The sequence below is a fragment of the Urtica dioica genome, chromosome 11, assembly GCF_054948205.1.
Source record: "Urtica dioica subsp. dioica isolate 48M chromosome 11, U.dioica_male_clone48M_v1_H2, whole genome shotgun sequence".
NCBI lineage: Eukaryota > Viridiplantae > Streptophyta > Magnoliopsida > Rosales > Urticaceae > Urtica > Urtica dioica.
In genome coordinates this window covers 1,547,899-1,573,735 of record NC_142766.1, presented here as the reverse complement: position 1 = coordinate 1,573,735, position 25,837 = coordinate 1,547,899, and the positions used below count along the sequence as shown (strand labels likewise).

Sequence of the window (25,837 nt, the reverse complement as noted above, 5' to 3'; positions counted from 1 at the left end):
AAGATTTATTGACATCCAGAAATTTATTGACAAACATATCAATAAATATTCAACGGATCTAGGAATTTCTTTGAACAATTATTGATATATTGGTCAATAAATTGATGAATGTCAATAAATCTTTTAAGAATCTGAGAATTATTTTGAATTTTTATTGACATGTTTGTTGTCAATAAGTTTTTAGATGTCAATAAATCTTCAAAGAATTTGAATTTTTTTTTTGAAGATTTTACTGACATGTTTGTTTGTCGACAAATTGGTAGATGTTCACGTAGTTTTTTCTATATATTATTTTTATGATTTCAAATCTCTAAAAAGCCATTTCAAATGTTCAAAATAGCGAATTAACATTTTGGTTACACTCTTTTTATGTAGTAACAGACGTGAAAAAGAAGATGAATATGCGTGGAGAAAAAGAGGAGAGAGAGAGAGAGAGAGAGAGAGAGAGAGAGAGAGAGAGAGAGAGTTTATGTAGTAACAAGCGTGGAGAAAAATAATAATATGCGTGGAGAAAAAGAGGACAGAGAGATATATTTTTTTTTATTATTAAACATGATTTTGAGAGTGAAGCATTGAAAGAGATGTAATTGATGAAAGAATTGAGAAGGAATATAATAAAGTAAAAAGGTAAAAGGCACAAACAAAACAGGAAGTCATATTTTAAATGAAAACACAAACAATGGATTTTGGTCTAAAGCTATTTGTATGGCCATAGTTTTGAACGTATTATCTCATAATAATAATAAAGAGAAAAATAAACCCTCCTACAATTTGGAATTAGTAATGACGCGGAACCCTAAAAGCCAATGTAGACATCAATAATATGCGAACTGATGTAAAGCGAAGGAGACAAATTAGTCCGGGTAAGTTATTTCATATATACTCGAATAAAAAGGTTCACCAGGGAAACGAAAGCATCAATGGAAATGCTTTTCAAACATTTGAATTACCGACCCACCAGTTTTGACTTGCCCTGGTAAAGAGCACTAGTTTTTAGGAAAACCTAGTATTTGATGGTGTCACAAGATGGAATCAAATAAATTTAATAACGGCCGGTTTTTTTCTCGCCATCCAACAACATAAGTGTTATTTGATGTCCTCAAAGGCAGGCAAAGACGATAGTCACAGTCACAGTCAGTCACACCAAGGCCTAGTGGCTACCAAAAATATATTGTTTTCTGGGGGGCCACACTCCAAAAGGGATTTTCGGAGACTACTGTCAGGGATATCATGACAGACACCAGGCATAAAAAGCATTACACAATGTTTTTTTTTTTTTTTTTTTTTGGTTTTTGTTTTGTTTTGGTGATGAAGAGACCAGAGAGAGAGAGAGCGCCTATGACCGATGCTGAGAAGATGTCCTATCGGATCCGTGTCGCTGCCTGAAACCGCCGCTGGATCTCAGAGAAGATTCTGAGGCGCTGGGCGGCTGGTGAAAGGGGCCCCAAGCCGGTGTCGGGTCTCTTTCGGGCGGGTGCGAGGAGAATATTGAAGGCATGAGCTCTCTCTCCCACGTCTGATACCGGCTCGGCAGTGGGTTCTCGGGGTCTTGGAAGGTTCGGCCCGACGACCCGGGTGGGAAGAAGTAGAAACCACCGTTCTGATCGGACGACGAGGCGACCGGGCCACTTTGGGCCGAGCCCCCTCTGTGGCTGGTGGATCTTCGGACGACAGGTGACGTCCTCATGTTGTTGGGTTGTTGCTGATAGTAGGCCTGCAGAGCTTGGACTCTGTCACGATTCCGAGCATTGCTTCCTGGATATGGAGGCATCATAGATGATATAACTGAGCTTCCAGCTCGAGCGCTAGAGCTGCAAGCAACGTTTGAAAACAAGGCATGAAAGATTGGCCAGGCAAAGCAAAGCAGAAACAGATTGGTGAAGTAAAAGTACCCGTGACCAACTACAAATGGATGCATAAAAGAACCTCCTGATCTGTTCATATCAGAGGTGGCTCTAGTGGGCCTCTGGCTAGAAGGCTGGTCGTTGCCCATTCGGGTGCTAGTCGTAGAGAAGGGAGGCGAATGGTGCTCCCAATTGTGATAGTGCATGTCCATGGCAGGGAAGGGATAAGAACCTTGCAGATCGCTGGGGACTGATGCGCCATTCCAGTGACCATTGAAGCTTGGAGGAGCTTCTGCAACACTTCCGTTAGAGTTTGAGGAAGACGGGTGAACGGGACCAAAGTAGGCAATGTAGGGGCAAGGGTGTGAGGCAGAGGAAACTGCTGTTTGCTCGGCAAAGATAGCGTGCTGTCCCAGTAGTTCATGATCTGTATTGCAACATTATACCCGGTTACACGGTTTTCCTTTTTTTCTTTACTGCCTCAAATACCTTGCCTGTTAGTCTGGAACAGGAACGCTATAACCTATCTAATCAAAACGGTAAAAGAAAAAAAAATGAAACAAGAGAAAAGAATAGAGGGATTACATGCAGTTGATGAAAACTCGCCATCCCTGAAAATGTAAATAAAGAGAATTACAACATTAAATCTTAGACTTCGGAGCAAGAACAATTACATACGAACTAGCATTTTCCAAGTATTTTAACAACCAGCATAAAGAGAGTCAACCAAATAGATAAATAACATGAAACGGTCGTTTTGTCGCATAACAGAAGATGCCCACAATTAGCATGTATGTATGTATGTATGTATGTATGCATGCACGTCATTTCTCTCACATCTTTCTACACAGAACACTAACTGATAACATCTACGTAGCAATAATACCGGTACTGATTGGAGATGCTCATCACTAATCTGTTCTCTCATCCGTAACACCAATTTATGATGCGTAAGCAAGCATCGCATATAGAAATAATAGACACTATAAGGAAGGTATAGGGTAGGGGAGAATTGGATGGGGAATACCAATGAGTGGTGATTAGTGAGTAAATTAAGGTAGTGATAAGTGAATCTACTGAAGAATTTAGTAGCAACACGGCTTGTCTGTCGCGAGTAGTTATTTGGGAGGGAGTAATATATGGTGTACATGGCACTTGCCATACATTTATTTCAGCAGCCTCTTTTTTTCTTTCTTTTTATTGACAAGAATAAGACTCAGGTGACTACAGATTACATGAGGTGAAGCACGTTGGGCGGCTGTCTTCAATTAGTCAAACTGTGACGAGATTTCACAATGACATCCTAGCGAGCTCGTGCAGTAGTTGGCATGTTGACAGAACTGAGTAAACTCCAACTGAAAAGAAACCCGACACATAGCCACAAACGAAGACTGCAACCTATGAGATAAATAGCCAAATCTGCTTAGATTCGTCGTTTGTGACCCCGTTACGATGAAAATAGGGCTCGCCATCTTAAGGCTACACTACAAACGAGATATGGTTGAGCCACGTCAAATTTTTTATTAATTATTTATTACCTATCTAAAAAAATGAGCCCCAAAATGGAAAGGTCGCCAATGTGGTTGACATGGAAACTGATGGATTCATGTAAAGAAGGAAGAATACAGGTAAATGGGGAATCTGAGAATCCAATACAAGAAGTTAAGCTGACAAAGAACGCAACGGCCTACCTATGTATCAGAACACCTACTGGGCATGGCACTGCGACAAAGGAATGCTACCTAATAGGTATACTGGTCAGGCTCAAGTTTGCCGAGACTACAAGAATTATTTTCAGGAAGGGAGTGATTTCCAGTGTGGATATATAAAATATTAAAAATAATAAAGTGGCAATTAGACTTCAAAGGCTTGAGTTTTGCTATCCAAAAAGGTTTGGGAACTCACCTCTCTCGCATTTCCAACCAAAAAAATACTCCAACGGTGAGTTTTGACCCCGTAGGTGTCATCAAGGTCTATTCTATAGTTAAAAAGTGAATCAAATGAGTTAGTACAATGTCATCAAGGTAATGAATAATGCTTATCGAGTTATAGAAGTGCAAATCAAGTTAGAAGAGAGTTACCAATACTGCCAGTTATATCCATAATTTCTCTAATGCCGAAATGTAATGTTGTTATGTCACTGAAATCATTCATGGGATTTCAATGAGTATGTCGGAGTGAAGTTCATAATCTATACTGTTGCCATCTTTCTATCTTATTCAATGAGTCTGTATTAATGATAGGATGGAACGGTTTGAGGTCTGATCGTGAGATATCTGTTGAGCTTAAATGAAGTGGACATATACGTCTCTCAAATAATGGAAAATTTAGAATGCAGTAATTTTGACCCAAAAGTGCAAGCCTATTTTGAGGCCAAAGTTTATCTATAGTTAGTTGACACCATTGCTGATGTTGGCACATGAAGGCTTTAATTTACTTGTCTGCAACATTTCACCATCAAGAAATTGAGAAGAATGTAAAGATGATCGGGCCTAGTAGAGACAATTTTAGACATTGCACACTTCATTATCTATTGAGCTAAAAAGCATTTTAGCACAAGTTGCTTTTTATTGGAATTTCATGATGCCCATGCAATCATGTCTCCACAACCTTCAACATAAGGTGGATCTTTGGCAGCCAACGGTAATAGATGGTAAAAATTAGTAGTGCTTAGTCTATAAATATAGCTTGACAGGAATCACTCAAACTGATGTGTTAGTGCATTTTGGTTTGCATTTGGATAACTATTTTTTTTTTTTTTTTAAGAATGAACAACTATTCGTATAAAAAAAAATTCAATAGGATATGAAGATGTAGCTGAATAAAATGTCTATGGCAAGAATGATGAGCACCAATACTGAGACACGCTGTAATAGGATCAAATTATAAATAAGCGCTGTAATTTACTAATAGCTCTTTGTGAAATAGGATGGATATTAGATCATCATCAAGTTTTCCGCTAAAAAATACATCCCTATACATAAACTTGAAGAAATGAGATTTCAGTTAGTTTAAAAAAAGAAAATGGAACTAAGACTGAAGAGAATGGGGGGCTGAAAAATAAAATTGTCTAAAATAAATGAAATTTTTTAAAGCTCATTGACATAACCTAAAATTGTAAATATTTAAGACCACTCACTTATCTCTAATCCAAATACGATTCAACCATGCCAAAAAGGTTGCATCTATTTAGCACAAGTATGCTGAAAACAATAAATCCTAGAGCTTATCATGGCATAAATTCAGGCCCTTCTATTTATACTGAAATTCTTAATAAAATAAGTACCAACACGTTCAATGTGATTTCACATCGTAAATTTTAACACAAATCAGCACCGGAACAAAATAATTAAGTGCAGAACTATAACACAAATGCAATCAGATCAGACACACAACAATGCCAATGGTTCCATCTAATGCCTAACCAGTGATCACTTTCAAGCACATATTCTAAGCATGTAGTAGTAGCAACCACTTATAGTTACTTACTGATCACTAGTATTTCGCGTGCTTCATCCATGTTCCAATCAGTAACCACTTTCAACCTCCCATTGTAAACATAAATGCAACAGCCTTAACCTCTCAACCTAAAACTGATAATCACGTGCATTTATGCAGAAACATTTTGCTCTCTCTTTTATTTTCCCGTGCAAAGCTCACAGGAACAGTTAATATGCACTAGAAAAGTTAATATATATATATATATATAATATCTATATATAAATGTGTGTGTGTGTGTTTGTGCAGCTGTATAGAAACATATGGCCAAATGAACAGAAAATGTGAAGTACGAATGAGATAACCTCAGTATGCTATATATAATGTAATAGACATGCTTACTCAAACGAAGAAGGCACTCGCGCTATGCTTCCAAATGGACACCAATGCACACCAAATGACTGCAAAAAGTAAATGAAATGAAAACAGCGTTCGAATACCCCAATTCAAATGAAGATCAACATACTTATCCACTGATTATTTCCTTGGAAATTATCGCCATGCTCATGCATTCATTTCACAAAGAAATAGTAACTACATGACCGACCACAAAAGTTATTCTGAAGCACAGTTCTAATGAACCACAGAATACACTTTTTGTTCGTAAAAACATTTCCTAGTCTGCTAGTCGGATTTCGTTTAGCATTATTTATTTTGTCAGTGGGAAATCTCAATAAGGCAAAGGAAACCACATAAATATACAAAGTAAGTTTAACAAGTGCAGGAATAAAACAAGATGTTGGCACTCATATAGTATCTGCTACCAATAACATTGAATCCAACTCCAATAAATAAATAAATAAAAAAAAAGTAAACAGAAAAGAAATTTAGAAAAGGAAAAGATTTTACCATTTCAGAATAGCTTAAATCATATAGATCCTCATCATGGTTCCAGTCCTCCATGCTAAATTCTGGAAGTGACCGAGAACCATTCGCATATAGCCATTGACCTTTCTCAATCTTCCGACAATTTGGGCATTGCATAGCTCCCTTCACATTGAATGCAGAGCCAATGCAATCTGAAACAGAACAAGCAAGTTATAACTAAAATAGACCTATTAACTAATTCAGCAAAAAACCACCTCTTAGGTGCAGAAAAAATCTCTAGATTCACAACAATGGATAACCATCTTCAGTTCAATTGAAATAGTACACTTTACATTAAAATGTCGAGAAGAATAACGATTGACTCGTATCTGCTTAACGAAACTAGTATTTAAGTCTAGGACACAAAACAAAATGTATACAAAACACATCAGAAAAAGGCACCAGATTACAATACATTTTGTAACTTGTCAGATGGTTTGCCATCAAGTTTTAAGCATCTATTTTTAAGACACAGAGGCTATGCATTTGAAACACAGTTTGTCGGCTGTTCGGATTGCATCGAGTCTAATAATCACAATACTAACAGAATCGCGCACCAGTTCATTCCAATTGTCACGTTTTAACTTGCTCACTTTGCCTTCATAAATTAGACTATGTCAGGATGGGTGAGAAAACGAAATTAGTTACAATTAAAATTATGAACCAGAAACATGTATCCTTATACAAAATACTAAGAGTAAATACAAATTCTTCCCAAATAGATGTAGTTCACTAGTCTTCTTCGTTGAGAGCTTAAGATTTTTCGTGATCAAGACTCTTACCATGAGCCAGCCACCACTAAAATTTTAGACAGCTGGACCTCCCAATCAAATAACTATGAATTAAACACATCTAATAGATTAATTAGCATCAAAACAGCCAAAAACTCAGGAAAGCCACGATCTTTGATTCAACGCTCAGTCCCATTAATTATCCTATTTCCAATAACCAAAATTCAACACACTTGTAATACTATCATATCCCAAACCCGACACACACATCAAGCAGTTTCACAGCATCCAAATTAACGCCATGCTAATACACAATTCCACAACAACGATCTGAAAACCAAATAAAAACATAAAAAAACGTCTAAATTATAAACTAAGAGCTTAGCTTTATAAAATATTAGTATAACGCTTAATCTGCATCCCGTAAAAAACCATGCCCCGCAACAAAAACCATGACCCCAAAATGCATAATTCAGATTCATCAATTTCCTTTCCCTAACTAACCATACAAGCAATCAAAGCCCAGATCCCAACGAACAATAGCTTACAATCCCCAAAAAAAACCAAAGTTCCATATCTCTCGCCCGCTCACCGAGATGAAATTGATGACCGCATTGAAGCTTGGCCCACGATCTATCTCCATTATCGGAAACAGCCTCGAGGCAAATCGAGCATGCGATCGAGCCTCCGCCGGAATTCCCTCCAGAGCCGGCGTCGCTGTCGTCGACCACCACATCGTCGTCGCAACCCAACCCCATAACCAAATTGCTCCGAGGTCAAAACCCTAATTTCAGTCCAAACGGCTAAAATGAAATTAGACAAACTCCGACAAGGCTTCTTCGAGGATTCCGACGAAAACGGTTAGAGAAACGAAGTCGTTCGAGTCCGGAGATTTCGCGGGCTCGAAAGAAAAAAATTGGGTTGGGTATTTGGTTCTTGATGAAGCGTCGAAGATTAGTAATTTTTTGTTTCCCCCTTCTGGGATGCGAAAATTTCTGGTTGAAAATACCAAAAAAGAATAAATGGAAAACAAATGTTGAAAATCCTTTTCTGGTTCCTATCTATCTGTCTCTGTTTCTCTCTCCTATTTAGCTTTGTTTTCTCTTTGGCTGGATGTCCTCGACTCTTTCCATTTCTTTGTCTATATCGGTGGCTTATTTATTTTGGACCGTTGGATTAACCTTCCATTCTAGTTGAGATGGAACCCTTTCGTTAGCTCTTTCAATGGAAGCTATGGACAGCTACGATTCAGTGTTACCCGGTGTGTAAAATGTCGGTCAAATTCATCGAAATTTGGTGGCGGAGTCCTTGTCGGACCAATAAGAGCCGGCGAAAGAAAATGTGTCGGTTTTTTTACAATAAATCGTTCGAATGCCAACGAAACGATACACCGTTTGGTAAAAAAATTACCGAAGTTTTTCGTTTACATTTATTCACAAAACGCGCAAAATGTCGAGAAGATTTGACGAAACTCGGGAGAAAATAAAAACAAAAACGAAATTTTGGCACGATGACAATGTGTGGCGTCCCTTTCGTTTCGACATGATGGAGAGTAAAAGTGACATAATTTTGGCGACAATTGGTGCAACCCCTTGGAAATTTGGAAGTAAGAGTCGGCGTTTTGAGAGCGTTTTGAGATTGAGAGACTTTGAGCGGCGTTTTTGATTTGAGAGTTAGACTATGCGTATATGAGCAAGGCTAGAACATATAAAATGTCCTAGTGGGACCGAATAAACAATTAAATCCAATGAACAAATTCTTAAATGGGTTAAAAAACATGGTATACGCCCATTAAATGTGTTTATTTTTTTTTAAATGATAAAGAGTATGTATAAATAAATTAAATTACAAAAAAATATACGTAGATAATTTTGTAATCGAACAAAAATACAATTAATTATTTTAATCAATATATATAATATAAATTGATATTTTTATTATTATTTAGTACATATATAACATAGATATATATAAATAGATAAAAAAAAAACTACATAGTACATATTTTGAGATATATATATATATATATATATATATATAAGTTTACAGATTATAATATGTATATATATAAGATATTATATGACATTATTTTCATTCGGTTTTTCATTGGTATGTCGATTTTTCATGGAAAACTACATTTGAAAACAACATATAAATTGTCTTTTTCACATTTTTTTTCGTTCGATTTTCTGTCGGCGTGTGGTTTTTCATAAATCAAGAGGCTCGAAATTTTAGGAATATTGTCATCTTGAAGATAATAAATAACCATGAATGATTATTGAATTAGATAAGAAGTTTACTTTATTAACATCATATGATTAATGAGTTGAGTTTTGAAATCAGAATCAGAAACTCCTCGTGGTGGAAGAGTATTATTGGAAGCACTGAGCCCGAGTTGACAGGTTAAGGCGGGGGACGCGAACACGAAATTCTTTCACTAAAAGGCTAAGAGTCGAGAAAAGAGGAAAATGATAAAATGGTTGTAAGATGAACATGGCACTTGGCACGAGGAGGAGTCATGTTGGAATTGATCTAGGGTTAAGAAAAGATTTAACGCTTCGAACAAGCGGCGGAATTTAAAAAATTTCTTTTAAATAAGTAAAACGATTTTACTAACCTAGATAAAGAGCAAGTACATATAAATTAAAACTATTAAATAGCATTATTTAGTTACTAACCTTTGTGAAGCTTGAACGTTGAGAAGCCTTAGGAAGGTTGAAACGTTCGTCTCTCCACTCAGCTCGTCTTTCTTCTTTCCTCGGGAACTCGAACAACCACGAAAGTTTCTATCACAAGAATTACTCGAGAAAGAAAGGAATTAGTGTGTGGGCACTTTTAAACACAACGACTCTAGAACAAGTCTAAGAGTCGAAGAGCTAAAACACTAGGTCAAATGTGGACCTAGGTACCAAAACAAAAACGAAAGAAAACTAGAGAGAGACAGGGAGAGGGGGCGGCCAAGCTAGAGAGAGAAGCTCTCAATCTCTAAAACTTTGGAATGAATAAAATGAGAAGAATGGGGCTCTATTTATAGGAGAGGAATTACCTTCAACAAGGTAGTTTCCTCTTCTATAGAATATCACATATTCATGAGCAAATATTGCCCTTCATCCCACATGAGTCACACGACCAAGGAAGCCTTCTAAAAGGCTTGGATTTGTTTCCTCTTTTGTTCTCTCCTTGCCTTGGCCGATCCCCTCATTTCCTCATAGAGGAAATTTGTTTCCTCTTTTTCTTTTGGCAAATATCTGCATACATTAATGCACAAAATAATCTCTCTTTTTCTCTATTGGGTTGGACGGCCAACATGCTCTAGAAGGAGCTTCTAGATTTTTCTTCATTTATTCATGACAACATAAGAAAATGCTCATTAAGAATTTTCAAGTAAACTTCCATGAAATGAAATTAATCCACAAGGCCCAAATTATTCAACTTGGCCGAGTGTTTATATGTCATCATACGACAATGTAAAAAAATTTATTGACATTCATTTCATCTTATGTCCAAAAGGACAAAAATACCCTTTAGACAATTTTCGTAAAACTTGTCTCGTTTCTTGTTTTGACTTAGCTTCTAGTTTAACTATTCCTACTAGATATGATTTGTGATAGTGACGTCATGGATCCTACTAGAAGGAATTAGTGTATGGGCACTTTTAAACACGACGACTCAAGAACAAGTCTTAGAGTCGAAGAGCTAAAATAAATACTAGGTAAAATGTGGAACTAGGTGCCAAAACAAAAACGAAATGAGCTAGAGAGAGGGAGGGAGAGGGGCGGCCAAGGAGTTCTAGAGAGATTAGCTCTCAATCTCTAAAACTTTTGGGATGAGAAACAATGAGAATGAGGTGGGGTATTTATAGGAGGTGGATTACCTTCAAAAGACAGTTTCCTCTTTTCTATAGAATATCACATATTCATGAGCAAATATTTGCTCTCCCTCCCTTATTCCACACGTCCATGACACCTTCTACAAGGTCTTGGATTTGTTTCCTCATTTGTCTTCTCCCTCTTTCGCCGAAAATGTGTATTGCTTCTAGAAGCAATTTGTTTCCTCTTTTTCTTTTGGCAAGTATCTTCATACATCAATGCACAAAATAAATCTCTTATTCTCTCTATGGTATGGACGGCAAAGGCATCTAGAAGGACCTTCTAGATGTTTCTTCATTTGTTCATGACAACATAAGAAAATCTCGTTTCGAATTTTCAAGTAAAATTCCATGAAATGAAAAATCCTCAAGGCCCAAATAACTTGTTATGGCCGAGTGGTTTATTTGTCATCATATGACAATGTCAAAATATTTATAGACATTCATATCGTCCTATGTACAAAAAGACAAAAATACCCTTTAGATAATTTTCGTAAAACTTGTCTCGTTCTTGTTTTGACTTAGCTTCTAGTTTAACTATTCCTACGCGATATGACTTGTGACAGTGACCTCATGGATCCAAATGAACAAAGCTTGAGCTAAAATACTTGGACTCAAAAGTTCACAAACCTTTTCCAAGTTTAGCTTAATGTGAACTGACTCCACTAAAGAGTTGGCACTGAGAATCTCTCGGTTCAAATGAATTTATTTTGTACTCAAGAATTCAATTTAATTGTGATGAGTGGATCCACTGAATATTATCTATGTTTACCCTTCATGAATATTATCAGCTAGTCGGGATTTACAAAATTACTACTTTACCCTTCTAGCTGTTATTTCCTCAAGTCCTTTGTCGCTTTTGAATAAGTTAGAAACAATGTATTGACGAGGAGCTAACAAGTCACATTGATTCATCCAAAAGAGTCATGACTCAATTTCGACACTGGCCAATTCATTTATTCACATTCCAATGAACAAAGCATGATGTGATATACATTGCATTTCAACAATCTTGTACATGAATTCCATATCTATGAGATCTTCACAAAGTTACTCATGACATCTTCATAACTTAGTACTTCACCAATGGTCATGTTCAGAATTACATAGTGAATCCAAACTCTGACTTTCTCAAATGAGAATATGTAAGCTATGAAATGATATGTCTCATTTCAAGATTGAGGTAAGCATGATGCAATTCATACGTAGTGACTTCGAGACATAAGAGGTTTTTGTTCTTATTCATAGTGCGTAAGCTGGATGGTTTTCATAGTGCGTTCTTCCAGAAGACGTGGGACGTGGTGGGTACTTCGGTGTCTTAAATTTGCCTTGCAGTACTCAATAGGCCAGGTTCAGTTAACAATTTTAGCCGAACCTTTATGAGTCTCATTCCAAAGATAAAAAAATCGAAGAAGATTGTAGATTTTAGGCCAATCAGCCTTTGTAACGCGATTTACAAAATAATCACGAAAATTTTAGCTAATCAGCTTAAAAACTCCCTCGACCCTATTATCTCGTCGAGTCTGAGCACCTTTGTTCCGGAAGGCTGATTGCAGATAACATCACGATGGCTTTCGAGCTTCTTCATTCGATGAGAAAAACGAAGAACATATGGGTAAGTCTCAAGCTCGATATGAGCAAGGCTTACGACAGAGTCGAATGGAGTTTCGTTATTTCCATTATGCGATTAGTATCGACAATCTAGGTCAGACATTATAAATGGCGATTTGTTTTTCTTCTTCTTCCTCAACTGCTCTCTCTCTCTCTCTCTCTCTTCTCTACACCACCAAGCCTCCACCACCCCCATCATCCTCTTCGTGCGACCACCACCTTGACCACGCCATCTTCTCTCTTCGACCATCACCACTCCGAGTGTCCACCATGCCACAATCTTCAACCACCACCGTCACCACCACAACCACCACCTCTCTGACCGTCCCACTACTCCGACCACGACCGTCCTTTCTCTTCCTTCTCTTTGGCGCCATCATCTCTCTCCGCGACCACCACCAACGTCGTTTCACGAGAGCCATTTTCGGCGCCAAATTTTTTGACATAGAAGCGACCTTAGAGGCGACATGTCACTTATGAAACTGTCGCTTCTAATTTTTAAAAGCGACTGACCTTTAGAAGTGGACATTGAGAAGCAACTTTTTCGCTTCTAAAGTTGCTACTAAAGGTAATTATTGTCGCTCGTTTTCGGACAACTATTTATGAGCCAAAAGCGGTTAGATCCAAGGCCGGACCAAGTGATCTCGCTTTGGCTCGAGCGTGTCGGACTTGGTATCCCAAGTCGTCCCTTAGCTGTTGATGATGCTTGCCTCGTCCCAACACCTAAAAAGCGAGAAAGAGTGTGTGAACTACAAAGGGGAAACAGAGGGGGTCCTTCTGTTTACCTCTCCGACGCTCAACATTAGTAGGATTGAGGTGGGTAAAAGAGGTTAGGTGTTTAGAGAGTCGAAGCTTGAGAGAAACGAGTGAGTTATGAGTTCAAAAGTGTTTCGGTACTCAATTTTGGATTACCTTTGGCAAAGGACGGACCTCTGTATTTATAGGCGACCAAGGGGCATTTTGGGCAACCCCTTGGCCGAGTGAAGTTGGGTCGGCCATTGGCCGAATGAGATTCAGCCGGCCAATGGCCGAGTGAAACGCCTGGGCCGGCCAATGGCCGAGTGAGCTTGGGCCGGCCATTGGCCGGGTGAGTTTAGATCGGCCAATGGCTGAGTGAGGCGCCTGAGCCGGCCAATGGCCGAGTGAGCTTGGGCCAGCCATTGGCTGGGTTAGTTTCGATCGGCCAATGGCCGAGTGAGGCGCCTGGGCCGGCCAATGGCCGAGTGAGCTTGGGCCGGCCATTGGCCGGGTGAGTTTCGATCGGCCAATGGCCGAGTGAGGCGCCTGGGCCGACCAATGGCTGAGTGAGCTTGGGTCGGCCATTGGCTGGGTGAGTTTCGATCGGCCAATGGCCGAGTGAGGCGCCTGGGCCGGCCAATGGCAGAGTGAGTTTGGGCCGGCCATTGGCCGGGTGAGTTTGTCCGGCCGCTCGAATGGCCGATAGCGTCATCGAGTCTCGCCGAGCCGATAACATTAGCCCCCCGAGTTTGCCACCGGGCGTAGCCCGTGTGGTAAACTTAAGTGAGCTCCGCCCTTCGCCGTCTTGTCGAACCACTTCGTGTTGAACCGGTTGTTGTCAATGGTGCCCACAAGAAGAGTTGTAATCTTTATATTGTACATTTGATGTAATAAAGTCTCATGAAGACTCTTGCTTGTAATTGCTTATTCATTAATAAAAAGTTGAAACGTTCATTCAATCTTCCTTGTCTGAAGCTTTAAGATAAAACCTTAGTCTTTAGTCCATAAACAAACTAAACAACTTATGAAGAGACAAATGTAGATTTGCATGAACAAACTCTTCGTAGTTTTCTTAAAACGATATATTCGCAATCTAAGGGTCAAAGGACTATGGACCTCAGTACGATTGTTAGGAGAATCTATGATGTCTGGTTATGGGGCATTGAGAGTTGGAGACTCTATAGTTCTTTTAGGTATCTTCCGAAGGTACTGAATTGACCAGTGCACTTCTAGAGACAAAATAAGAACAAACCATTTAACCTCTTATGTCTCGAAGTCACTACGTATGAATTGCATCGTGCTTACCTTAATCCTGAAATGAGACATGCCATTTCACACCTTACGTATTCTCATTTGAGAAAGTCAGAGTTCGGACTCACTATGTGATTCCGAACAGGCCTATTGGTGAAGTACTAAGTTGTGAGAATGTCATGAGTAACTTTGTGAAGTTCTCATAGATATGGAATTCATGTACAAGATTGTTGAAATGCAATGTATATCACCTCATGCTTTTTTCCTTGGAGTGTGAATAAATGAACTGGCCAGTGTCCAAATTGAGTCCTGACTCTTTTGGATGAAACAATGTGACTTGTTAGCTCCTCGTCAATACATTGTTTCTAACTTATTCACAAGCGACAAAGGAGTTGAGGAAATAACAGCTAGAAGGGTAAAATGGTAATTTCGTAAATCCCGACTAGCTGGTGATATTCATGAAGGGTAAATATAGATAATATTCAGTGGATCTGCTCATCATAATTTGGTTGAATTCTTGAGTAGAAAATAAATTCATTTGAACCGAGAGATTTGCAGTGTCAACTCTTTAGTGGAGTCAGTTGACATTAAGCTAAACTTGGAAAAGGTTTGTGAACTTTTGAGTCCAAGTGTTTAGCTCAAGCTTTGTTCATTTGGATCCATGAGGTCACTGTCACAAATCGCATCGAGTAGGAATAGTTAAACATGAAGCTAAGTCAAAACAAGAACGAGACAAGTTTTACGAAAATTGTCAAAAGGGTATTTTGGTCTTTTTGACATAGGACGAAGTGAATGTCAATAAATTATTTTTGACATTGTCATATGATGAAAAATGAAATAAATATTACTCAGCCATATTAGTGTAATTGGGCTTTGAGGATTAATTTCATTTCATAGAATTTTACTTGAAAATTCTTAATGGGCTTTTCTTATGTTGTCATGAACAAATGAAGAAACATCTAAAAGCTCCTTCTAGAAGCTCAAATTTCGTCCAACCCAAGGAAAATAAGGCTGAATTTCGTTCATGCCATAGTGGGAAAGAGAGTTTATTTTGTGCATTGATGTATGAAGATACTTGCCAAAAGAAAAAGAGGAAACAAATTTCCTTTAGAAGGAAAGTGCATTTTCGGCCAACTAAGAGAGAAAGCAAATGAGGAAACAAATCCAAAGGCTTCTAGAAGCTCATTTGGACGTGCAAGGGGTATGAGGAAACTACCTTTTGAAGGTAATCCTCCTCCTATAAATACCCCACCTCATTCCTCTCATTTCATTCATTCCACATAAGTTAGAGATTGAGAGCCTCTCTCTCTAGAACTTGTGGCCGCCCTCTTCTCTCTCTCTCTAGTCAATTTCGTTTTATTGTTTTGGCACCTAGGTCCTCATTTGACCTAGAGTTTAGCTCTGCGACTTCAAGACTCGTTCTTAAGTCGTAGTGTTTAAAAGTGCCCACTCACTGATTCCTTTTATTTCGAGTGATTTAGTGATAGAAACCATCGTGGTTGCTCGAGTTGCCGAGGAAAGAAAGAGAGACGTGCTGCGAGGAGACGAGCGTTGCAAACTTTCCAAAAGCTTCTCAAAGTTCAAGCTTCAAGAAAGGTTAGTAAACTTCTATGCTCATTATAGTTTTTATTTATATGTACTTGCTCTTTGTCTAGGTTAGTAAAAACTGTTTTTACTTGAAAAGAAATTTTTTAAAATTCCGCCGCTTAACGAAGCGTTAAACTTTTTCTTAAACCCTAGATCAATTCCAACAAATGGTATCAGAGCTATGGTCAAAGATATGCATGTACATGTATTTAAAAATATGAGCTTGAAAATCGTTTTCGAAAGTTTACTAATTTTGTGACAAGTTAGAATTGTTTTCTTAGATTTTTTTTTAATTTATTGCTCTTGCCTTTAAATTAAAAATCATGTTGATTTTCTATGAGTTTGGGATGTTATTAAAACACATTAGAATCAGTTCTAAAAGTTTTTAATTTTTTATATTGAAAAACGTGTTTTAAAGATTTGAGAAATTTCGAGTAAATTTTTTGACTAGTTTTCTTGTCTTACTAGTTTCTTTTATTTACTTGAATCGTTTTATGCATGTTGTTATTTCTTTTATACCATGTTATTACCTTTCTAATAAAACACAAATAAAAGCTTTAACAACATCCTAAAACGTTCTGTTACACTAGATTATTTTTCGCACCTAAAAATGACCAAACTTTAATTATTTCTTTTTTTCGAGCTGGAGTAAAACCCACAGTAAAAGTGGCATAACTCTCTGCTCAGAAATCGAAATTTAATGATTCTTGTATCAAATTAAAGCTCTGTCTGTCCTCTGTCCAATGCCACCGGTTTCAGGTCAAAACGACATCGGAGCCGCCAGTTATGGCGAATTTACTCCGAAGTGCGCGGCTGTTCCGAAAGTCCAGTTTTTAGAATTCCGGATTTTCAGCCCCATTACCATGAGTTATAGAACTCTAATGAGGAAAATTTCTTGAGAAAAAATGTTCTTCATAAGATTATAAACATGATGTGTACGATTAAAATGTTTTGATTTTTGAAAGTTTAATTGAAATTGAATTTTTACAAAACTAGTTTGAATTTTGTAAAACCGTTTTCGTTTTCAAACTTGAAAAATATTTTGTCATCCAAATCAAATAAATTTTCAAAATGTTTTCAAAACTATATCTATATCACATATGTTCAAAATCTATATGCTCTTGAAAATTTGAGTGGGAGGTCTCCTTGTAGACAAGCCGAAAAATAAAAAGATGTGTGATGAGGACATCTCAAGCATCAATGTGAAGAAAGGCCAATGCACTCATCAACAAATTTGGATGTTTTTTTTACTTGTTTTGTAATCTCTAGCTTTTAATTTTCATTACTTGGTGGTTTTTATTTTCTTAGAGGTTATGATTATTTATTTTGTGGTTATGTTTTTTTCTCTTTCATTTGGTTTTATAACCATTGAATTAGAATATGTAAGGTTTGTGTCTAGAGTTATTATCTAGACTATATATATGTGTGTGTAAGCTCTAGTATGGGCAGCTTGAAATATATATGAAAAAAAGTGTGCTTTTGTGTTTAGAGAGGATTCTCTTAGTCTAGAACTTATCAAGAATTTGTGCTCGAAATTCTTGTGGCGTTCGTCCGATTTATCGACGGGAATTCCGCAACCCATCGTGGCATCATTCGATCCATCCTAATTCGAAGGTTTCGAGCACGAAAGCTTCGTCTATATCCAAACCTTCCGATAGACGGTCCGCTCTAACTTGAACTCCGACGAATCTCTCCGACGAATTCACATCAAGTGGTATCAGAGCCAATTTCTATCAAAGGTGTCCATTTTTTTTAATTTTTTTTTCTCCTCCTAGTTTTGTATCTGCATTTGCAACTTGAAAAAAAAAAAAAAAAAAAAGAGGAAAAAAAAAAAGAAAAAAAAAAGAGAAAAAAACATAACAAAAAAAAAACCAAAAAAGAAGAAAAAAAAAGAAAAAAAAGTGAGAAAATACTCTCTAATTTCTTAGGTTCTAAATCGTTGAACTTATCAAGACAAAGAACTTGTGGCGTTCTTCGAGTTCTAGACTTATCAATAATTTCATTCCATAGACTATTGTGGCGTCTTTCATTCCCCCCCTCAATCTTATCAATAGTTCAAATTACAAACTATTGTGGCGATTATCACTCCACCCAAAACACCAAAACGACCCTTCCTTTTAACCTATCCAAAAACCACCAAAAATTCCCTACAACAATAAAACCGCAAACCTTCATCCAAATTGAAGCAAAGACTTATTGAGGCAACCCACGTAATTCCGCAACGATTTGAGCTTCGTTCATCGCAAAGGCAGCGAGGTCCTCATCATTTGGTATCAGAGCCGAAGACGATCGTGAATCATGCAACTTTTTGCTGGATTTATTGAAGATGACTTTATGTCACACGTGTTCAAAATTGACGACGAAGAAGATGAAGAATATTTCTTCGAGGCAATCGGTGATCCGATCTACGATGAAAGCGATGATGAAGAAGAAATCATTGGTGATCATTTGAGCAGCCAAATTTTTAATGAAATAGAGAAAGAAGAAGAAGTGAAGATAGCATTCATCTCAACGATCAATCAAGCTTATGGAGTTCACGAAGACTTTGTTAATATGTCCAGTTTATTAGAGGTGGAGCTTCGATCTTTGGAGTTCATCATGAAAATCATTCTCCTTCCACAACACCTGAAGCTGCATCGAATTCGAGGACGAATTCTTTCCAACCCGGAGAGAATGATGCGGGCTGAATTCTGCGTCCAAATCTGTCGGTCCAACTTCAGAGGGCCGTATCTTTTAACTCGTTTATCGTATTTACGCGCACAGCATATCAAATCGAAGAGAAAGACGAGATCTTTAATTCATCGTGGACAGTTTGTTAAAAATCGAATCCTAGACCCAGTTTATTCTGCTTCGAAATATCTCGGTCCATTTAATGTTCTAGCAATTTAATTGTGTGACTTTTGGGTTTGTTTGTCCTTTGGTTTTCTTGTATTTTGGTATACTTGTAACTATCATTTGAAGTTGTATTTATAGGCAACTCAATCTGAATGAAGATTATAAACCAACATTTCTGAAAACATTTTGTGAGAAAATACTCTCTAATTTCTTAGGTTCTAAATCGTTGAACTTATCAAGACAAATTAACTTGTGGCATTCTTCGAGTTCTAGATAATTTCATTCCATAGACTATTGTGGCGTCTTTCATTCCCCCCCTCAATCTTATCAATAGTTCAAATTACAAACTATTGTGGCGATTATCACTCCACCCAAAACACCAAAACGACCCTTCCTTTTAACCTATCCAAAAACCACCAAAAATTCCCTACAACAATCAAACCACAAACCTTCATCCAAATTGAAGCAAAGACTTATTGAGGCAACCCACGTAATTCCGCAACGATTTGAGCTTCGTTCATCGCAAAGGCAGCGAGGTCCTCATCAATGTGTAATCTCAAACTTTCAAGTGTTCGAGTGAGTTGAAGTTCACACTTCCCTCATGCACTTTCCCGAAATAGAAAATAGGAAAAGATCGAGTATGTACCTTGTGCCTTTATGCACTAACACTGCTCTGAATATGATGATCTAGGATTCTCTTCTAGTTGTCTGCTCTGTCGCTCTCTAACTAGGAAATCCGTTTCCGAAATTACAAGAGTCGATGAACCAACTCCAAAAACTAAGTGGGAGGGTTATACTTGTTGTTTGTAACCCACGATCCCCAACACTAATGAAAAGTGCAATTGTTGCTAGACTAAGAGTCACCCTCGTGGCCCTCTCTTAAATGAGAGTACTCAAGGGCGCTTTGCACTGATCATTGCTCAATGAGCTAAATCCGAAAGTGAGACAAGACCTGCCCTCGGCGGATTGTTTTTCAAAGTCAATCTTTTGGACTAAGTGGTTGGTTACACACTTAGACTCAATCCCTAGTAATCCTCCCTCGTTTTAGGAAGTTGTTAAAGCTTTTATTTGTGTTTTATTAACCTGGTAATAACATGATATAAAAGAAATAACAACAAGCATAAAATGATTCAAGTAAATAAAAGAAACTAGCAATACAATATAACTAGTCACAAAAATTACTCGAAATTTTCTCAAACTTAAAAACATATTTTTTAATATAAAAAATTAAAAACTTTTAGAACTGATTCTAATGTGTTTTAATAACATCCCAAACTCATAGAAAATCAACATGATTTTTAATTTAAAGGCAAGAGCAATAAATTAAAAAAAAAATCTAAGAAAACAATTCTAACTTGTCACAAAATTATGTGGAACATGAGTGTTGGTTGATCACTCAATGGGAGCATTATACACTTGCATAAGGTGTACGACCTGGACAGACTTTTGTTTGGATAGATGCGTCGTTTAAAGACCGTTACGATGCACTAGCCGAGGCCGCTTATGATGGTTACAGTGACGCTTGATCTAATATTCTGAAGTAATCATGGACTTCTAGATCATAATAATATGTTTTATTATTATAATCTCACTTGCTGTAATAGTGATTAACAACATTAATTCCAAAAAAGGTATTTTGGGAATTAAATAAATATTTATGGCAATGTTGTTTATTTGTTGCTAGATCAAGTAAATAAACTTTATATTTATTGTTGGACAAGTTGTTGTCGCTCGTTTTCGGACAACGGTTTAGGAGCCCCGAACGGTTCGACCCAAGGCCGGACCGAGTGGTCGCGTTCGGGCTCGAGCGTGTCGGACTTGGTGGCCCAAGTCGTCCATTAGCTGTCGGTGATGTCTACTTCATCCAGGCACCTGAAAAGCAAGCGGGAAGGTATGAACTACAAAGGGAAAACAGGGGGGTTGCCCCTGTTTACCTCTCCGACGCTCAACATTAGTAGGAGTGAGGTGGTGTGTAGAGGGTTTAAGTGTTTAGGGGCCGAGACTTGAGAGAAACGAGCGAGAGGTGAGTTCGGCAGCGTTTCAACACTCAGGAATGGATTACCTTTTGAAGAGGGAGAGCCTCTTGTATTTATAGGCGACCAAAGGGGTCATTGGTGGGCCCTTTGGCCGAGTGAAGCAAATGGCCGAGGATAGCCCATGGCCGAGGATAGCCATTGGCCGAGGACAGCCCATGGCCGAGGATAGCCCATGGCCGAGGATAGCATAGGGTGGCGTCACTGGTGGGCCCCTCGGCTGGGGACAGCATGGGCTCGGCAGGGGATAACATAGACTGGCGCTATTGACGTGCCCCCTGGCCGAAGATAACATAGGCTGGCGTCACTGGCGTGCCCCTGGGCTGAGGACATCATGGGCTGGCATCATTAGTGGGCCCCTTGGCCGAGGATAACATAAGCTCGGCCGAGGATGGGCCTATGAGGCCGAAGTCGCTCGTGAGGCCGAGGTCGAACGGTCGAGCTGAGGCCGAGGTCGAGCTGAGGTCGAGCTGAGGCCGAGCTGATGCCGAGGTCGAGCTCGTCAGGCCGAGGTCGAGCTGAGGCCGAGGTCGAGCTCGCCAGGCCGAGGTCAAGCTGAGGCCGAGGTCGAGCTCGTTAGGCCGAGGTCGAGCTCGTCAGGCCGAGGTCGAGCTGATGCCGAGGTCGAGCTCGCCAGGCCGAGGTCGAACTCGCGAGGCCGAGGTCGCCCATGAGGCCGAGGTCGAGCTCAGTCTTGGGCCAAGGCCATTGGGCCGGCCTTTGGCCTAATCGGCCCAAGGGCCGATTAATGGCTAGGGCAAGTCCGATTGCTTTTTTCCCTTTGAATAGCTTCGATCGGGATCGGGCCGATAACATTAGCCCCCCGAGTTTATCGTCAAGTGAAGCTTGTGCGGTAAACTCAAGATTCCCATCATCGCCAGCCCACAGAAGCGACCCATCGTGAAAAAGGTTCGACCCGAGCCTCCTTCATTATTTAATTTCCCTTCTTTGGGTTCTTTTCGTTTTTTGCCTCGCCACACGTGCCAATGGTCCCCACCAACCATCTGTCGGGGCGTGGGTCCATTGAAGACGACCTCTTCCCTCTGCTCGTGGATCAAGATGCAAACCTAGATGATCTTTGGGCGCAATTCTTACCCCCTGTGGATACCCAAAACGCAGCGCCCCCATCACCGCCTTCGGGCAACGGGTCGGTTGAGATGGCTGAAGGCGATCCTCGTTCGGTCGATGCGCGGCTGGCCGACGCGGAGGAGGGTACACGCACCGGAGTCGCCGCCAGAGGGGACCCCGAGGTCGTCGGGGACGCGCGCGGCCTGGGGGAAGGTGCGCTCGCCGAGGCGAGTCCGTGCGGAGGCGGGTCGACCACCGTCGACCTTGTCTGTGCTATAGGTGTTGCCGGGAGAGGCCCGAACCGCGCTGGTGGAGCACCCGCCCTGGAAGGAGTCGTGTCGGCCGAGTCGGGCGCAGGGAGAGTCGCGCTGGTCCCGGGCGGCGACGCTGGGACTGTCCGGCAGTCGAGCGGCGGCGAGGGAGGCCCGGGTACTCTGGGTCCGGTCTCCTTCGAGGAGGGATGCATCGGTGGAGGTCGATCGGAGACGGGCGGCGTTGCTGGTGGTAACGCCGGTGCTAGAGACGACGAACGCCAGCCGGACAGCGCCGGCCAAGAGGCGGCGGCCGAGGCGCTGGTTGCCCTAGCCCTAGGGGTCGGTGGCGTTCCACCCGGCGAGTCGGGCTGTGCCGCCGGGCCAGGCGCAAGCGCCAATGGGCCGGGCGAGTGCCCAAGGAGCCCGGGTGGCCTGGGCGCGCGAGGGAATTCTCTGGACAGGCCGGGCGCCGACGCTGGGCCCGCTGCCGGGCCGGACAAGGAGGAGACAGGGCCGGCTGGCTCGGGCGGCCGCCGTGAGGGGTCTGCGATCCGTGGTGACCTGGACTGCTCGGGCGTCGACGTCCCGAGCTCGCTCTCGGTCGTTAGCTTCGCGAGTTTGAGGAAGCATTACGGCATCCCAGACTCGTTGTCGATCCTGAGGCCGTTGCCCGACGATCGCCCGACCCGTCCTCCGAATGGACACGCGGCCATCCACGAGGCGAGTCTTCGCGGAGGGCTACGGTTACCCTTCCAGCCAGTGATTCAAGAGCTATTGATTCGGTTGGGGGTGCACGCGTCGCAGATGTCCCCGTCCTTCTACCGGGCGGTCGCCGCGTGCCATATGATGCTCTACCGAGCGAAGAAGCGGGCAGTCACCGCCGACGATATCCAGGATCTCGTGGTTGTTCGCGGGGTCCCGGGGAAACCGGGCTTCTACTGCGCGTGCCCTCGGAAGCATATCTCCATCGTTACCAAGGTTACCTCGAAGCACCGATACCCTTGGGTGTGGGTTTCCGAGTCGGCCTTTGGGTCCGCGCCCTTAGCGTTTGGGCCCGCGGTCGACTTTCCCTCCGTCGGGGACGTAGAAGATTCCGAACTCGTATCTGTGATCAAAGCGGTCCCGGATTCGAGGCGGCAGGGGTCATTGTTCGAGTCCCCGGACCTCATGGCGAGGACCGGGTGGTTCATGCCTTGTGGCAACGTCCCTCCGTGCCTCGGTCTTGGCGTGGAGGTTGCGGCGGACCTTGTATCAGAGGTGGGGGGTTCGTCCCCCCTCCCCCCGACGCGGAGGGTACTATCCGTTCACACACTCTCGCGTTATCGCGTTCTCTGTTGTATCAAGCTTATTGTGTGTATTCCAACTTACTGCCGTCTCTCTCTCTCTTTCAGATATCATGCCCAGATGACATCGGCCGCGCACACACGTGCCGGCAGCGGCACCCATCGCTGAAGCCACGACCGCGGCTTGCCCCCGAGCCGAGGGTCGCCGCCGCAGGCGGGGAACGAGGCGATCTCTTCTAACAAGCGATCGTCGTCGTCGATTCCCTTCGGGCCACCCTCCGGCCACAAGCGCGCCCACACATCGACGGTGCCGGATGGCATGGATTCGATGCTCCTGGCGGAGGCGGCGGAGTTGAGGGATCAGTGCTCCCGAGGGATTCTTGAGACCTCTTTGCGGGACTTCAAGGGTTTGCTGACGGAAAGCGATCTGGAGCATTTCAAAAACGGGATCGGCGATGCTTGAAAGGTACGATACGCCTGCTTATCTCATGCGTAACCCCTATGCTTACTTCGATTATACGTATATCGTTTGTCTTTGCAGATTCTCGCACGTCAAGAGCGAAGCGGTCGCATTCTTCGGGACTTGCTGCAGCGCATGCAGATTATGGAGAAGGACAAGGAGAGCACGGCGGCCGCCCATGCTGACGCTCTAGCGGGAGCCCGTACTGCTCGAGAATTCCAAACACTCAAGGAGGAGCTGAAGCGAGCTCGCGAGGAGTTGGCAACCGAGAAATTGCTTCGCACGACCGGGCAGGCGTCTCGGGAGAAGGCGGAGCAGGCGGCCGACACCTTCTTAGGGGAGACAAAGAAGCTCCAGACGGCGCTCTTGAGTCAGGACGAGGAGCTGAACATCGTCCACGCACGGCTGTCAGCGAGTGAGATCTCCCGGGTCAAGGCCGAGAGGGAGAGGGATACTTTGCGGGCGGAGGTGCAGATCCTTGCCGAGGAGAAAGACGACGCTGTGCAGTCCAAGACGGACCTGGAGGATGACTGGGACCTCGCGCTGGAGGCGGCCCGCTATGAGGTGGCCAAACGGGTCCGAGACGCGACCGTGGAGGAGAACGTGTCTCGCGGGACCACGTTTTCCTTCTTTGACGCCATGTTTCCTCCTCTGGACGGCAAGTCACCCGAGGACGATCTGCGTACTCCAGCCCCCGCGGAAGCTGCTCAGTCGGCGAACCTCCAACTCGACGGAGAAGCCATCGGTGGGTTTGGCGCCCCCTGCCCCTAGGAAGATGAAGAGCAGATCGACTTCGGCTCGAAGTAGCCGGGTTTTCTTCTGTTTTCCGCGCACTTGTATAGTGCTTGCGTCATGCTTTCTTCCGGAATTTTGTTATGTCCTTCTTCCGTTAGAAGTTTGTCGTGTTCTTATACTTTTCTTTTTGGGTTGTTCGTACAACATTGTTCGCCTTAGTCAGCGCTTTTCTGTCTGTTATGCGTCTTATTTTCTCGACTTGCCATGCTTAGCGTAATCGATTCGCGCGTTGTGATTGGTGCGTGTCTCACGAGCCCGGTTTGCCTTACCTAGCATAACCGGTTTGCACGGCTTACTGCCGCACTTGGCGGCGAAGCTTCCCGCGGTCGCTGGCTAGACCAGATTCGCCCGGCGGATGCGACCTTCGGCCACTCATTCGTGACTCGTCGCATGTCGGCGTGTGCGAGCTGGGTGGCCGTCGCGCTCGTCTTGCGGCGAGTACGCTACCTGTCGGCGTGCGTATCGGGACGAGCTTACAATTCCCGGTGAGCGTGGTACTTGTAGGTACGCGCGTCACGTTTTGGGTTTTGACTGCCGAGATCGACGGTCCGGTGCGCGGACGTGATCTACCGACGCCCCATTGCTTATCGGTGTGCGGGGCGTGGAGTTGCGCGAGAGCGTCGCGCGGGGGTCGGAGGTCCGGTGCGCGGATCCGATATGTTGATATTTAGCTACCTCTCGGTGCGTAAAACGAGTCATTGTGCAAGCCCGACTAGACGAGGCGACGAGCTCGGCTAGACGATGTGACAAGTTTGACTAGGCGGAGCGACCAGCTCGTAGTGACGAGGTGGCCAGCTCGACTTAGGCGAAGCGACTAGCTCGACCGGGAGCTCGACCAGGCGAAGCGACGAGCTCGACCAGGAGCAGTGGCGAGCCCGGCTAAGAGCTCGACCAGGCGGAGTGGCGAGCTCGACTAGGAGCAGTGGCGAGCTCGACTAGGAGCTCGACTAGGTGAAGTGCTGAGCTCGACTAGGAGCAGTGGCGAGCTCGACTAGGGGCTCGACCAGGCGGAGTGGCGAGCTCAACTAGGAGCAGTGGCGGGCTCGACTAGGAGCTCGACTAGGAGCAGTGGCGAGCTCGACTAGGAGCAGCGGCGAGCTCGACTAGGAGCTCG

The 25,837-nt window shown here is 42.4% G+C and overlaps 1 protein-coding gene across 1 annotated transcript; it reads right to left on the bottom strand.

Annotated features, from left to right (window-relative positions):
• Positions 1-854: 854 nt before the first annotated feature.
• LOC149380624 (RING/U-box superfamily protein) lies at positions 855-8,090 on the bottom strand. Its single transcript, XM_089630342.1, has 6 exons — positions 7,533-8,090; positions 6,192-6,361; positions 5,685-5,743; positions 2,430-2,455; positions 1,893-2,271; positions 855-1,811 (listed from the first exon to the last, which is right to left on the bottom strand). Exons 1-6 carry the CDS (start codon positions 7,696-7,698, stop codon positions 1,337-1,339), a joined length of 1,275 nt encoding a protein of 424 aa, XP_089486468.1. The 5' UTR covers positions 7,699-8,090; the 3' UTR covers positions 855-1,336.
• Between the last annotated feature and the right edge of the window lie 17,747 nt (positions 8,091-25,837).